At 38.0% G+C, this 16,672-nt stretch overlaps 1 protein-coding gene across 1 annotated transcript in view; it reads left to right on the plus strand.

Annotated features, from left to right (window-relative positions):
* OTOG (otogelin) overlaps nucleotides 1–16,672 on the plus strand; it is a 576,525-nt gene that overhangs the window by 312,715 nt on the left and 247,138 nt on the right. Inside the window, 1 exon segment of the mRNA XM_053689346.1 lies at nucleotides 5,326–5,352. Within this exon segment, the coding sequence (XP_053545321.1) occupies nucleotides 5,326–5,352 (27 nt within the window).

A 16,672-nucleotide genomic window follows, 5' to 3' on the forward strand; every position in this document is an offset into this window, starting at 1 on the left:
ACTGACAGCTTAAATCTCTGTGATAGCTTTTTGTAGCCTTCCCCTAAACCATAATGTTGAACAATCCTTGTTTTCAGGTCATTTGAGAGTTGTTTTGAGGCCCCCATGTTGCCACTCTTCAGAGGCGAGTCAAAGAGAACAACTACTTGCAATTAGCCACATTAAATACCTTTTCGCATGATTGGAAGCACCTGTCTATGAAGTTAAAAGCTTAATGGGCTCACCAAACCAATTGTGTGTTCCAATAAATCAGTTCTAGGTAGTTACAGGTATTCAAATCAACAAAATGACAAGGTTGCCCAAATGTATGCACCTGTCTAATTTTGTTTTGATGCATATCGCACATTTTCTGTTAATCCAATAAATCCAATAAATCTCATTTCACTACTGAAATATTACTGTGTCCTTCAGTTATTTGATAGATCAAAATTAAATTGCTGATCCAAACACCCAATTATGTTTATTCTTTAGCTCATATCAAACAAGCAGAATTTGTTTCCAGGGCCCTAAATCATCACACACTACCTTCACACATACAACAAGAAATAAATAAGATGCAGAAATACCCCAAGGCACCCCAAGAGGGGAAAATAGTCAACAGCAGTCCAGGGTAAGCAGGCAAGTAAGCAGATTTTACGGCACAATCCTTGAAAGTCTGTTTATGATATATTTCCCAAATTTTAAAGGTCTCCAGTGTTTATAAGGTATTCACCTAAACAGACACAGGAACACAGAAGCTTGTCATCTGCAACCACGGCTAATCAACTGAACCAACTACTTATGTATTGAACAGCAGTCACAGATTAATGGGTTCATTAATTATGTGCAAAGTGTGTCAATACAAGCGTGATGTTAGTTAAGCGGTCATAGTAAGCACTGATACCTCCAATACGGCAGCTTCTCACAGCATGAGTGCCTGTAGGAGAAAGTCTCTATTATACTTGTGGCCACTCTTGTGTCTTGTAGTGCAATTTGGCTCAATCCTACACAGGTCATCCACCGTCACCTGTCTTGATCTGTATATGTTCAGCAGCCCAACCTGTAAGGATCATCCACCGTAACTCAGCTTGGAAATGTTTGGACACAGCACATTTAATGCTCGTGGCTCTCCTGTCTGATGCTGATGACGTCACTCCGACTGCGTTTCAGGACTCCACCCTTTCTCAAGGAGTCATATCCAGATGCCATATCGGGGAGAATAAGTGTCTGCTAGTAACTGCTGATTGGCCACACTAGAAAAGATAAACAAAACTTACTCACCCACTCACTCCATATATTCAACATTTCAAAACCAGAAATAATGATACCTAAAGAATAATATACATAAAGGAGCACTGTGTAAATTCATTCATAGGGATATAATATGTATATATACAAATGTGTAAATAGCATAAATTCAATAGAATACATCAATGAAATATTTTGAGAAAATCAATGGAATATATTGAGAAATTAAATTGAAAAAAATCCAACCCACCACAGCCCTACTTTACGTAAAAGTGTCCCAAGAGATCTCTCGATTTAAGCCCCTGGGAGACATAGTGTCAAGCCTTCTTATCCATTGGTTCTCTTTTTAAAAAATAATCTTTTGTTTGTCGCCTCCCCTTCTTAAAGGGGCAATGCCATCCACAATCTGGAAACAAAACTGGTTTTATTATGGCCAGCAATCATAAAATAATGAGCTAAAGGGACATCCTCATCCAATTTGCCAATTGCAGCTTTATGCTGATGAATCCTGTCCTTAGAATGTTGGGTTGTTTCTCCCACATATGCGAGCCCACATAGGCATTTGGTAACATATATAATGTACTTAGAGTTACAAGAGAAATAGCCATTAATGGGTATACGTTTACCTGAGTGTGGATGAGTTATAGCATCTCCCTGTTGTAGGGATTGCTGGCCATAATAAAAGCCAGTTACATTTCCAGATTGTGGATGGCGTTGCCCCATTAAGAAGGAGATTATTTTTTAAAAAGAGGCCCAATGGATAAGAAGGCTTGACACTATGTCTCCCAGTGGCTTAAATTAAGAGATCTCTTGGGGCAACTTTACGTAACGTAGGGCAGTGGTGGGTTGGATTTTTAAACAATTGAATTTTCAATTTATTCCATTGATTTTCTCAATATATTTCATTGATGTATTCTATTGAATTTATGTTTTTTACATATTTGTATATATACATATTATATCCCTATCAATGAATTTACACAGTGCTCCATTATGTATATTATCCTGTTACTGACTCCCTATAGGTATCATTATTTCTGGTTTTGAAATGTTGAATATACGGAGTGAGTGGGTGTGTAAGTGTTGTTTATCTTTTCTAGTATGACCAATCAACAGTTACTAGCAGATGCTTATTTTCCCTGATATGGCATCTGGATATGAGTCCCGAAACGCGTGTCTGAGTGACATCATCAGCATCAGACAGGAGAGCCACGAGCACTACATGTGCTGTATCCAAGCATTTCCAAGGTGAGTTAGGGTGGATGATCCTTACAGGTTGGGCTGCTGAACATATACAGAACAAGACAGGTGGCGGTGGATGACCTGTGTAGGATTGAGCCAAATTGCCCTGCAAGATACGAGAGTGGCCGCAAGTATATTAGAGACTTTCTCCTACAGGCACTCATGCTGTGAGAAGTTGCTGTATTGGAGGTATCAGTGCTTACTATGACCACTTAACTAACATCACGTTTGTATTGACACACTTTGCACATTAATCTGCGACTGCTGTTCAATACATAAGTAGTTGGATCAGTTGATCAGCCGTGGCTGCAGACGACAAGGTTCTGTGTTCCTGTGTCTGTTTAGGTGAATACCTGTTATAAACACCGGAGAACTTTACGATTTGGGAAATATATCATAAACAGACTTTCAGGGATTGTGACGTACAATACTAATCTGCTTAATTGCCTGCTTACCCAGGACTGCTGTTGACTCCCCCCCCCCCCCTCCCTTGAGACGCCTTGGGGGTATTTCTGCATCTTATTTATTTTTTATTGTATGTGTGAAGGTAGTGTGTGATGATTTTGGGCCCTGGAAACTAATTCTGCATTATCATGTTTGTTTTGAGCTAAAGTATAAACATTATATATGCTGCATTTTCTCTGTATTGTTGTGCTGGGATTATACATATTGTGTATGTATGTATATGTTATATCTGTGTATATATATATATATATATATATATATATATGTATGTGTGTGTGTGTGTGTAATATATGTGTGTATGTATATATATATATATATATATATATATATATATATGTGTGTGTGTGTGTATGTATGCATGTATATATCTGTGTGTGTGTGTGTGTATATATATATATATAAAACAAAAGTCTATATAGCCTGTTTTGACCATGTTTTGACCATGTATTAGTGTCTTTCCTTAATATAGAAAGCATTTATCTTCCAAATAAACCCTGAGAGTGCCCTTCTATTTACCGAATTTCTATATATATATATTTTGTGTGTGTGTGTGTGTGTGTAATATGTGCGTGTATGTATATATTTACACACAGGGCTTGAAATTTCCACTAGTCCCAATGAGTAAGAAATTGCAGCGGGCAAATATTTTTTTTCCTTTTTTACTATCTTTATCATTGAGTGGGCTAGTAACTTTTCCCTCTGGGCTAGTAACCTTTTCCCCTCTGGGCTAGTAACCTTTTCCCCTCTGGGCTAGTAGCTTTGAAAACAGGATTAGTAAAATAAACCAGGGGCGAAACTACATAGGGTGCAGAGCCCAGCTTAAAATAAAAACAAACTATTTTTTTTTTTTTTTTACATTAAAAAACGTTGACCTGCCACTGCCTGCACTGATATCATGTGAGTGTGAAATGATGCTTCACTAGTGTCTCTGACTACAGGGGTTAGTGTTTCTGTTTTACCCATTGGTGTTTATATGTGTGTGTATGTATGTATGTGACTGTGTGTATATTTATGTATGTGTGTGTGTGTGTGTGTTTATGTATGCATGTGACTGTGTGTGTATTTATGCATGTATGTGTGTGTATGTGTTTATGTATGCATGTGATTGTGTGTATATTTATGCATGTATGTGTGTGTGTGTGTGTGTGTTTATGTATGCATGTGACTGTGTGTGTATTTATGCATGTATGTGTGTGTGTTTATGTATGCATGTGACTGTGTGTGTATTTATGCATGTATGTGTGTGTGTGTGTGTTTATGTATGTATGTGCATGTGTGTGTATTTATACATGTATGTATGTGACTGTGTGTGTATTTATGCATGTATGTGTGTGTGTGTGTTTATGTATGTATGTGACTGTGTGTGTATTTATGCATGTATGTGTGTGTGTGTGTGTTTATGTATGTATGTGACTGTGTGTGTATTTATGCACGTGTGTATGTTTGTGGAACCAGCAAATTACAGACCTTGTTACTACAGCATGGGGGGTGGGGGAGTAAACAGTGTCACTATACAGTATCACTATATACAGTATGGGTGGGCTGGACTATGTCACAGACTACTGTGGTCACTTTATAAACTACTGGGTTGGGTAGGGTCAGGCCACCCATCTCACCGGCAGATTACAGACAGTGTCACTGACTCACTATATACAGTACTGGTGGGTTAAACAGTGTCACTATATACAGTAATAGGGGGTCAGACCATCTCACAGACTGTGGGCACAGGGTACCTCCTTTTGCAGACATGTAATCATCTGATTCACATTTTTGTCTGTGATAAATGTAAAAAAAAAAAAGATATGTATCAAATTCACTTTTTTTTTTGTGTGTGTGTGGGGGGGGGGGGGGGGCTTCTTAGATTCTTGCACCTGGGCCCTTTGGTTTCTAGTTACGCCTCTGAAATAAAGTGATATAATTCATTATATATGAAGCAAAATGGAGACTCAGGACCATCGAGTAAATTTTAAACAGACAGTAAAAACCCTTTGCCCGAGTATAAAGCATTAACAAACTTTGCAATACACAATATATAGAAATAAAGACATGTTTTATGAGTAACCTATAAAACCAGCCACACAGGATGCAAAAACATTGTTGAGTCAGTGTTCTCAATGTATCTAACAGGAACGTGTGTGCGTGCAGTGCGCAGACCAATCAGCTTGTTCGCTTTCTCCAATATCAGCTCTGCGGAACTAGAAAAGGATCTGCTCTCAGGGTGAAATACTACTAAAAACATATTTGTGCATAAATAGAGGACTAGGAAAGAGGTAAAAGAGCATACACATGATTTAGGGAAGATAAATGTTAATCACACCAATAAAACCCACTGTCTACATACACTCTGGTAATCTTGTATTTACCTTTGTTTGTTTTTTGTTTCATTTTTAGCCTATGACTGTGAATACTTCAACAAAGGTAAGTCTTAATGTGCATTTGGTTCTAGTAAACTCATACTGGGTCTTATTGTACATTTGGTTCTATTAAACTCATGCTGGGTCTTATTGTGCATTTGGTTCTAGTAATCCCCTACTGGATCTTATTGTGCATTTGGTTCTAGTAAAGATCTGCTGGGTCTTATTGTGCATTTGGTTCTATTAAACTCCTGCTGGGTCTTATTGTGCATTTGGTTCTAGTAAACTCATGCTGAGTCTAATTATGCATTTGGGTCTAGCAAACTCCTGCTGGGTCTTATTGTGCATTTGGTTCTAGTAAACTCCTGCTGGGTCTTATTGTGCATTTGGTTCTAGTAAACTCCTGCTGTGTCTTATTGTGCCTTTAGTTCTAGTAAAAGCCTGCTGGATCTTATTGTGCTTGGATAAAAGATAGACATGTGCTTTTCGATTCGGAATGAATTGAAATTCGGCCAAATTTGTTAAATTCAGAGATTCGGATCGATTCGAATTTCCGAATTACGGTAGTACCGAATCTACCGAATAAATCCGAATTAGTTCGGATTTATTCTGTAGATTCGGATGGCCATGGATTACACTAGTATTGTACAGTATATTAGGTTATATCACTCTGCTATGGGTTACACCTAATATACAGTACATAATACTAGTCTAATACACAGCACATCCCACCTAACACATACCGAAATTCCGAATTTCCGAATCGAACCAAACCAAATCCAGCTGAATTTATTCAAATCCGAATGAATCCGAAACGAATGCATTCGATTTTTTCCGAATTCGAATCGATCCAAACCGAAATTCGAAAACATCCAAATCGATCTGAACCGAACCAAACCAAATTTTTCTGCCATGCACAAGTCTAATAAAAGAGATATCACCAGCGCCAAAAATGCTACCACACAAGCTCCTCCCCAATGTGCAAGATCTCTCAACCAGATCTCAATTTAAGGAATCAAAATATGCTATGAAGGAGCGCTAAAAACCCCTTGGAGGGGATAAATGGCTAAAGGTGGAGTCGGTAGGTATAACGGATGCGTGAGTAAAAAGGAACTAGGGTCGGAAATGTGGGATTTAAAAAATATACATTTTAATTAAAAATCCTAAAAAACAGATGTGTGTATATATCACAATAATAGAAGACAATTAAACAATAAGTTCAAACAATCGGTTAGAACCATAAAATTCCTCTTATGATTTATCTAAAATAAGAGAGACTCTATGCCAAACTCATTGGTGGTTAGCAGTTACAGACGTAGAAAGTAGCTTTTCAATGAGCTAAAATTTCGACTAGAGTTGAGAATGCTAGAAATAACTTAACGAATACAGTTAAATACAATGAGTAGTAAAGTGTCCTATATAAAACAAACTGTGTAATGAGATAGCTTATCAAAAATGATTCAATAAAGTGAATTGTACAGTGTCCTATATAAACAACCTATGTATGGCAACCTCTATTAACATCCAACATCTTTGGTGTAGCGAGAGTCCAAAAGAATATAATCCAAATGAGGGCATGAATGTCCAATGGTGAGTCCAATAAATAAATGTGGATAAATCCGTGTAGAATAACGTGAAAAAATGTAAAATAAATGAAAAATATTAAAAAAATGAAAAAATATATATAACATATTATAAAAATATAAAATATGTAATATCAAAATGTGTCTGTGAGCAAAAAATCAGGTGTACACCTAAAAAATGTGAAAAAATGTCACTGAAAAATGTGTTCGTTGCTGTATAAAATTATTTGTGTGGTCCCAGAATGAGTAGCATCCTAAAGTGAAAAGTGCCTTAAAGATGTTTTTCTCTAGAGATATTTCTCTTTCAAGTGGGGTTTTATCAAAGTGTAGAATATCGACTGATCAGTCTTGAGAAAGGTCCTCTGGGACCAAAACGCATAGACACCACTGGTATTACGGCTCAGGTTCTTTTTATTGGTAAGTTTAATACCTATTTCTCTCATTTATAGTAGCAATATTGCACTATGTCTGTTTATTTCTTATAGGACACTGACGATATTCTACACTTTGAAAAACCCCCACTTGAAAGAGAAATATCTCTAGAGAAAAACATCTTTAAGGCACTTTTCACTTTAGAATACTACTCATTCTGGGACCACACAAAGAATTTTATACAGCACAAGAACGAACACATTTTTCAATGACATTTTTTCAAATTTTTTAGGTGTACATCTGATTTTTTGCTTACGGACACATATTGATATTACATATTTTATATTTTTATAATATATTATATATATATATATTTTAATTTTTTATATTTTTCATATATTTAACTTTTTTTCACGTTATTCTACACAGATTTATTCACATTTATTTATTGGACATACACGCCCTCATTTGGATTATATTCTTTTGGACTCTCGCTACACCAAGGATGTTTTATTAAGGATGTTTATAGAGGTTGCCGTACATAGGTTGTTTATATAGGACACTGTACAATTCACTTTATTGAATCATTTTTGATAAGCTATCTCATTACACAGTTTGTTTTATATAGGACACTTTACTACTCATTGTATTTAACTGTATTCATTAAGTTATTTCTAGCATTCTCAACTCTATTACTCTAGTCGAAATTTTAGCTCATTGAAAAGCTACTTACTACGTCTGTAACTGCTAACCACCAATGAGTTTGGCATAGAGTCTCTCTTTTTTTAGATAGATCGTAAGAGGAATTTTATGGTTCTAACCGATTGTTTGAACTTGTTTAATTGTCTTCTATTATTGTGATATATACACACATCTGTTTTTTAGGATTTTGAATTAAAATGTATATTTTTTAAATCCCACATTTCCGACCCTAGTTCCTTTTTACTCACACATCCGTTATACCTACCGACTCCACCTTTAGCCATTTATCCCCTCCAAGGGGTTTTTAGCGCTCCTTCATAGCATATTTTGGCCTAGATTTAGAGTTTTGTCGGTAAGGACCCGCGTAGCTAACGCCGGCTTTTTTCTGGCCGCACCATAAAAATAACTCTGGTATTGAGAGTCCACATAAAGGCTGCGTTAGGCTCCAAAAAAGGAGCTTAGAGCATATTTAACGCAGCTTCAACTCTCGATACCAGAGTTGCTTACGCAAGCGGCCAGCCTCAAAAACGTGCTCGTGCACGATTCCCCCATAGGAAACAATGGGGCTGTTTGAGCTGAAAAAAAAAAAAAAAAAAAACACCTGCAAAAAAGCCGCGTTCAGCTCCTAACGCAGCCCCATTGTTTGCTATGGGGAAACACTTCCTACGTCTGCACCTAACACTCTAACATGTACCCCGAGTCTAAAAACCCCTAACTTACACTTATTAACCCCTATTCTGCGCCCCCGCTATCGCTGACCCCTGCATATTATTATTAACCCCTAATCTACCGCTCCGGACACCGTCGCTACTTACATTATCCCTATGTACCCCTAATCTGCTGCCCTAACATCGCCGACCCCTATATTATATTTATTAACCCCTAATCTGCCCCCACAACGTCGCCTCCACCTGCCTACACTTATTAACCCCTAATCTGCCGAGCGGACCTGAGCGCTACTATAATAAAGTTATTAACCCCTAATCCACCTCACTAACCCTATAATAAATAGTATTAACCCCTAATCTGCCCTCCCTAACATCGCCGACACCTAACTTCAATTATTAACCCCTAATCTGCCGACCGGAGCTCACCGCTATTCTAATAAATGTATTAACCTCTAAAGCTGTCTAACCCTAACACTAACACCCCCCTAAATTAAATATAATTTACATCTAACGAAATTAATTAACTCTTATTATATAAATTATTCCTATTTAAAGCTAAATTCTTACCTGTAAAATAAATCCTAATATAGCTACAATATAAATTATAATTACATTGTAGCTATTTTAGGATTAATATTTATTTTACAGGCAACTTTGTAATTATTTTAACCAGGTACAATAGCTATTAAATAGTTAAGAACTATTTCATGTTACCTAGTTAAAATAATTACAAAATTACCTGTCAAATAAATCCTAACCTAAGTTACAATTAAACCTAACACTATACTATCATTAAATTAATTAAATAAAATACCTACAATTACCTACAATTAAACCTAACACTACACTATCAATACATTAATTAAATACAATACCTACAAATAACTACAATGAAATAAACTAACTAAAGTACAAAAAATAAAAAAGAACTAAGTTACAAAAAATAAAAAAATATCTACAAACATAAGAAAAATATTACAACAATTTTAAACTAAGCCCCCTAATAAAACAACAAAGCCCCCCAAAATAAAAAATGCCCTACCCTATTCTAAATTACTAAAGTTAAAAGCTCTTTTACCTTACCAGCCCTGAACAGGGCCCTTTGTGGGGCATGCCCCAAGAAGTTCAGCTCTTTTGCCTGTAAAAAAACATACAATACCCCCCCAACATTACAACCCACCACCCACATACCCCTAATCTAAGCCAAACCCCCCTTAAATAAACCTAACACTAAGCCCCTGAAGATCTTCCTACCTTGTCTTCACCATACCAGGTTCACCGATCGGTCCTGAAGAGCTCCTCCGATGTCCTGATCCAAGCCCAAGCGGGGGGCTGAAGATGTCCATGATCCGGTAGAAGTCTTCATCCAAGCGGGGCAGAAGAGGTCTTCCATCCGATTGAAGTCTTCATCCAAGCGGGGCAGAAGAGGTCTTCTATCGACATCCATCTGGAACGGAGCGGCAGCATCCTGAAGACCTCCGACGCGGAACATCCATCCTGGCCGATGACTGAACGACGAATAACGGTTCCTTTAAATGACGTCATCCAAGATGGCGTCCCTCGAATTCCGATTGGCTGATAGGATTCTATCAGCCAATCGGAATTAAGGTAGGAATATTCTGATTGGCTGATGGAATCAGCCAATCAGAATCAAGTTCAATCCGATTGGCTGATCCAATCAGCCAATCAGATTGAGCTCGCATTCTATTGGCTGTTCCGATTAGCCAATAGAATGCGAGCTAAATCTGATTGGCTGATTCCATCAGCCAATCAGAATATTTCTACCTTAATTTCTATTGGCTGATAGAATCCTATCAGCCAATCGGAATTCGAGGGACGCCATCTTGGATGACGTCATTTAAAGGAACCGTCATTCGTCGTTCAGTCGTCGGCCAGGATGGATGTTCGCGTCGGAGGTCTTCAGGATGCTGCCGCTCCGTTCCAGATGGATGTCGATAGAAGATTCCGCCTGGATGAAGACTTCAATCGGATGTAAGACCTCTTCTGCCCCGCTTGGATGAAGACTTCAATCGGATGGAAGACCTCTTCTGCCCCGCTTGGATGAAGACTTCTACCGGATCATGGACATCTTCAGCCCCCCACTTGGGCTTGGATCAGGACATCGGAGGAGCTCTTCAGGACCGATCGGTGAACCTGGTATGGTGAAGACAAGGTAGGAAGATCTTCAGGGGCTTAGTGTTAGGTTTATTTAAGGGTGGTTTGGGTTAGATTAGGGGTATGTGGGTGGTGGGTTGTAATGTTGGGGGGGGGTCTTATTGTGCATTTGGTTCTAGTAAACTCATGCTGGGTCTTATTGTGCATTTGGTTCTAGTAAACTCCTGCTGGGTCTTATTGTGCATTTGATTCTAGTAAACTCCTGCTGAGTCGTATTGTGCATTTGGTTCTAGTAAACTCATTCTGGGTCTTATTGTGCATTTGGTTCTAGTAAACTCCTGCTGGGTCTTATTGTGAATTTGGTTCTAGTAAACTCCTGCTTAGTCTTATTGTGCATGCGGTTCTTGTAAAGTCCTGCTGGGTCTAATTGTCCATTTTGCTCTATTAAACTCATGCAGGGTCTTATTGTGCATTTGGTTCTAGTAAACGCCTGCTGGATCTTATTGTGCATTTGGTTCTAGTAAATTCCTTCTGGGTCTTATTGTGCATTTGGTTCTAGTAAACTCCTTCTGGGTCTTATTGTGCATTTGGTTCTATTAAACCCATGCTTGGTCTTATTGTGCATTTGGTTCTAGTAAACTCCTGCTGGGTTTATTGTGCATTTGGTTCTAGTAAACTCCTGCTGGATCTTATTGTGCATTTGGTTCTAGTAAATTCCTTCTGGGTCTTATTGTGCATTTGGTTCTAGTAAACTCCTTCTGGGTCTTATTGTGCATTTGGTTCTATTAAACCCATGCTTGGTCTTATTGTGCATTTGGTTCTAGTAAACTCATGGTGGGTCTTTTTGTGCATTTGGTTCTAGTAAACTCCTGCTGGGTTTATTGTGCATTTGGTTCTAGTAAACTCCTGCTGGATCTTATTGTGCATTTGGTTCTAGTAAATTCCTTCTGGGTCTTATTGTGCATTTGGTTCTAGTAAACTCCTTCTGGGTCTTATTGTGCATTTGGTTCTATTAAACCCATGCTTGGTCTTATTGTGCATTTGGTTCTAGTAAACTCATGGTGGGTCTTTTTGTGCATTTGGTTCTAGTAAACTCCTGCTGGGTCTTATTGTGCATTTGAGTCTAGTAAACTCCTGCTGGGTCTTATTGTGCATTTGGTTCTAGTAAACTCCTGCTCGGTCTTATTGTGCATTGCGTTCTAGTAAGCTCATGCTGGGTCTTATTTTGCATTTGGTTCTAGTAAACTCATGCTGGGTCTTATTGTGCATTTGGTTCTAGTAAACTCCTGCTGTGTCTTATTGTGCATGTGCTTCTAGTAAACTCCTGCTGGGTCTTATTGTACATTTGGTTCTAGTAAACTCATGCTGGGTCTTATTGTGCTTTTGGTTCAAGTAAACTCATGCTGGGTCTTATTGTGCATTTGGTTCTAGTAAACTCATGCTGGGTCTTATTGTGCATTTGGTTCTATTAAACTCCTGCTTTGCCTTATTGTGCATTTGGTTCTAGTAAACTCATGCTGGGTCTTATTGTTCATTTGGTTCTAGTAAACTCATGCTGGGTCTTATTGTGCATTTGGTTCAAGTAAACTCCTGCTGAGTCTTATTGTGCATTTGGTTCTATTAAACTCCTGCTGGGTCTTATTGTGCATTTGGTTCTAGTAAAGTCCTGCTGGGTCTTAATTTGCATTTGTTTCTAGTATACTCATGCTGGGTCTTATTGTGCATTTGGTTCTAGTAAACTCATGCTGGGTCTTATTGTGCATTTGGTTCTATTAAACTCCTGCTTTGCCTTATTGTGCATTTGGTTCTATTAAACTCATGCTGGGTCTTATTGTGCATTTGGTTCTAGTAAACTCCTGCTGGGTCTTATTGTGAATTTGGTTCTAGTAAACTCCTGCTTAGTCTTATTGTGCATGCGGTTCTTGTAAAGTCCTGCTGGGTCTAATTGTCCATTTTGTTCTATTAAACTCATGCAGGGTCTTATTGTGCATTTGGTTCTAGTAAACGCCTGCTGGATCTTATTGTGCATTTGGTTCTAGTAAATTCCTTCTGGGTCTTATTGTGCATTTGGTTCTATTAAACCCATGCTTGGTCTTATGGTGCATTTGGTTCTAGTAAACTCCTGCTGGGTCTTATTGTGCTTTTGGTTCTAGTAAACTCCTGCTGGGTTTATTGTGCATTTGGTTCTAGTAAACTCCTGCTGGGTCTTATTGTGCATTTAGTTCTAGTAAACTCCTTCTGGGTCTTATTGTGCATTTGGTTCTATTAAACCCATGCTTGGTCTTATTGTGCATTTGGTTCTAGTAAACTCATGTTGGGTCTTATTGTGCATTTGGTTCTAGTAAACTCCTGCTGGGTCTTATTGTGCATTTGGTTCTAGTAAACTCCTGCTGGGTCTTATTGTGCATTTGGTTCTAGTAAACTCCTACTGGATCTTGTTGTGCATTTGAGTCTAGTAAATTCCTGCTGGGTCTTATTGTGCATTTGGTTCTAGTAACCTCCCGCTGGGTCTTATTGTGCATTGCGTTCTAGTAAGCTCATGCTGGGTCTTATTTTGCATTTGGCTCTAGTAAACTCATGCTGGGTCTTATTGTGCATTTGGTTCTAGTAAACTCCTGCTGTGTCTTATTGTGCATGTGCTTCTAGTAAACTCCTGCTGGGTCTTATTGTACATTTGGTTCTAGTAAACTCATGCTGGGTCTTATTGTGCATTTGGTTCAAGTAAACTCCTGCTGGGTCTTATTGTGCATTTGGTTCTAGTAAACTCATGCTGGGTCTTATTGTTCATTTGGTTCTAGTAAACTCATGCTGGGTCTTATTGTGCATTTGGTTCAAGTAAACTCCTGCTGAGTCTTATTGTGCATTTGGTTCTATTAAACTCCTGCTGGGTCTTATTGTGCATTTGGTTCTAGTAAAGTCCTGCTGGGTCTTAATTTGCATTTGTTTCTAGTATACTCATGCTGGGTCTTATTGTGCATTTGGTTCTAGTAAACTCATGCTGGGTCTTATTGTGCATTTGGTTCTATTAAACTCCTGCTTTGCCTTATTGTGCATTTGGTTCTAGTAAACTCATGCTGGGTCTTATTGTGCATTTGGTTCTAGTAAACTCCTGCTGGGTCTTATTGTGAATTTGGTTCTAGTAAACTCCTGCTTAGTCTTATTGTGCATGCGGTTCTTGTAAAGTCCTGCTGGGTCTAATTGTCCATTTTGTTCTATTAAACTCATGCAGGGTCTTATTGTGCATTTGGTTCTAGTAAACGCCTGCTGGATCTTATTGTGCATTTGGTTCTAGTAAATTCCTTCTGGGTCTTATTGTGCATTTGGTTCTATTAAACCCATGCTTGGTCTTATGGTGCATTTGGTTCTAGTAAACTCCTGCTGGGTCTTATTGTGCTTTTGGTTCTAGTAAACTCCTGCTGGGTTTATTGTGCATTTGGTTCTAGTAAACTCCTGCTGGGTCTTATTGTGCATTTAGTTCTAGTAAACTCCTTCTGGGTCTTATTGTGCATTTGGTTCTATTAAACCCATGCTTGGTCTTATTGTGCATTTGGTTCTAGTAAACTCATGTTGGGTCTTATTGTGCATTTGGTTCTAGTAAACTCCTGCTGGGTCTTATTGTGCATTTGGTTCTAGTAAACTCCTGCTGGGTCTTATTGTGCATTTGGTTCTAGTAAACTCCTACTGGATCTTGTTGTGCATTTGAGTCTAGTAAATTCCTGCTGGGTCTTATTGTGCATTTGGTTCTAGTAACCTCCCGCTGGGTCTTATTGTGCATTGCGTTCTAGTAAGCTCATGCTGGGTCTTATTTTGCATTTGGTTCTAGTAAACTCATGCTGGGTCTTATTGTGCATTTGGTTCTAGTAAACTCCTGCTGTGTCTTATTGTGCATGTGCTTCTAGTAAACTCCTGCTGGGTCTTATTGTACATTTGGTTCTAGTAAACTCATGCTGGGTCTTATTGTGCATTTGGTTCAAGTAAACTCCTGCTGAGTCTTATTGTGCATTTGGTTCTATTAAACTCCTGCTGGGTCTTATTGTGCATTTGGTTCTAGTAAAGTCCTGCTGGGTCTTAATTTGCATTTGTTTCTAGTATACTCATGCTGGGTCTTATTGTGCATTTGGCTCTAGTAAACTCATGCTGGGTCTTATTGTGCATTTGGTTCTATTAAACTCCTGCTTTGCCTTATTGTGCATTTGGTTCTAGTAAACTCATGCTGGGTCTTATTGTGCATTTGGTTCTAGTAAACTCCTGCTGGGTCTTATTGTGCATTTGGTTCTATTAAACTCCTGCTGGGTCTTATTGTGCATTTGGTTCTAGTAAAGTCCTGCTGGGTCTTAATTTGCATTTGTTTCTAGTATACTCATGCTGGGTCTTATAGTGCATTTGGTTCTAGTAAACTCCTGCTGGGTCTTATAGTGCATTTGGTTCTAGTAAACTCCTGCTGGGTCTTGTGCATTTTAGTCTAATAATCTCATGCTGGATCTTATTGTGCATTTGGTTCTAGTAAACTCCTGCTGGGTCTTATTGTGCATTTGGTTTTAGTAAACTCCAGCTGGGTCTTTTTGTGCATTTGGTTCTAGTAAACTCATGCTGGGTCTTATTGTGCCTTTGGTTCTAGTAAACTCCTGCTGGGTCTTGTGCATTTTAGTCTAATAATCTCATGCTGGATCTTATTGTGCATTTGGTTCTAGTTAACTCCTGCTGGGTCTTACTGTTCATTTGGTTCTATTAAACTCCTTCTGGGTCTTATTGTGCATTTGGTTCTAGTAAAATCATGCTGGGTCATATTGTGCATTTGGTTGTATTAAACTCATGCTGGGTCTTATTGTGCATTTGCTTACAGTAAACTCATGCTGGGTCTTATTGTGCATTTGGTTCTAGTAAACTCCCGCTGGGTCTTATTGTGCATTTGGTTACAGTAAACTCATGTTGGGTCTTATTGTGCATTTGGTTCTAGTAAACTCCAGCTGGGTCTTTTTGTGCATTTGGTTCTAGTAAACTCATGCTGGGTCTTATTGTGCATTTGGTTCTAGTAAACTCATGCTGGGCCTTATTGTGCATTTGGTTTTAGTAAACTCCAGCTGGGTCTTTTTGTGCATTTGGTTCTAGTAAACTCATGCTGGGTCTTATTGTGCATTTGGTTCTAGTAAACTCATGCTGGGCCTTATTGTGCATTTGGTTCTAGTAAACTCCTGCTGGGTCTTATTGTGCATTTGGTTCTAGTAAACTCATGCTGGGTCTTATTGTGAATTTGATTCTAGTAAACACATGTTAAAACTTAGTGTATCTGGAAGAGGTGATTGCACAGGCTACACATTTTATAGTGTTTTACTATAATGTTATATGTATAAATAAATAAATTAGTAATAAAAAGGGTAAAGGAAAAAATTTAATATCACAATATTTTCAACCTAATTTTCAAAAAGAAATGATTTAAAAAACATGTAATTAAACATCATTCCACAAATTTAAACCAACACCAAATGTTGTTCTCACATTTGCCTCATGGGGGCAATAAACACCCATTATACAATTACATGTGTTTCATCATTTCACAAATAGAAACAGAAATAGATATCATTAGTATTCTCATTGGTTGGTTAAATCCCATAACAATGTGTCTGTCTGTATAATTTATCATCTATCAATCTAATTTAAAACATGTCTGTCTTTATCAATTATCCATCCATCTATCTACCTACCTATTATCTATCTACCTACCTATTATCTATCTACTTACCTATTATCTATCTATTATCTATCTTCTATCTACCTATCCCTTTTAGAGGCAACACTTATGAAAAATACCTGCTGCAGGGTTCAGCTGAGAAGAGTGACATCATACAGTTTCACAGTAGCCCAGTAGTATGTATTTTTCAGCAGCTACAGTCCTATGATTACAATAACATTAGTGAATATATTCCTATCCAGATTAAATATTGAT

The sequence above is a fragment of the Bombina bombina genome, chromosome 7 (genome assembly GCF_027579735.1).
Source record: "Bombina bombina isolate aBomBom1 chromosome 7, aBomBom1.pri, whole genome shotgun sequence".
In the NCBI taxonomy this organism is placed as follows: domain Eukaryota; kingdom Metazoa; phylum Chordata; class Amphibia; order Anura; family Bombinatoridae; genus Bombina; species Bombina bombina.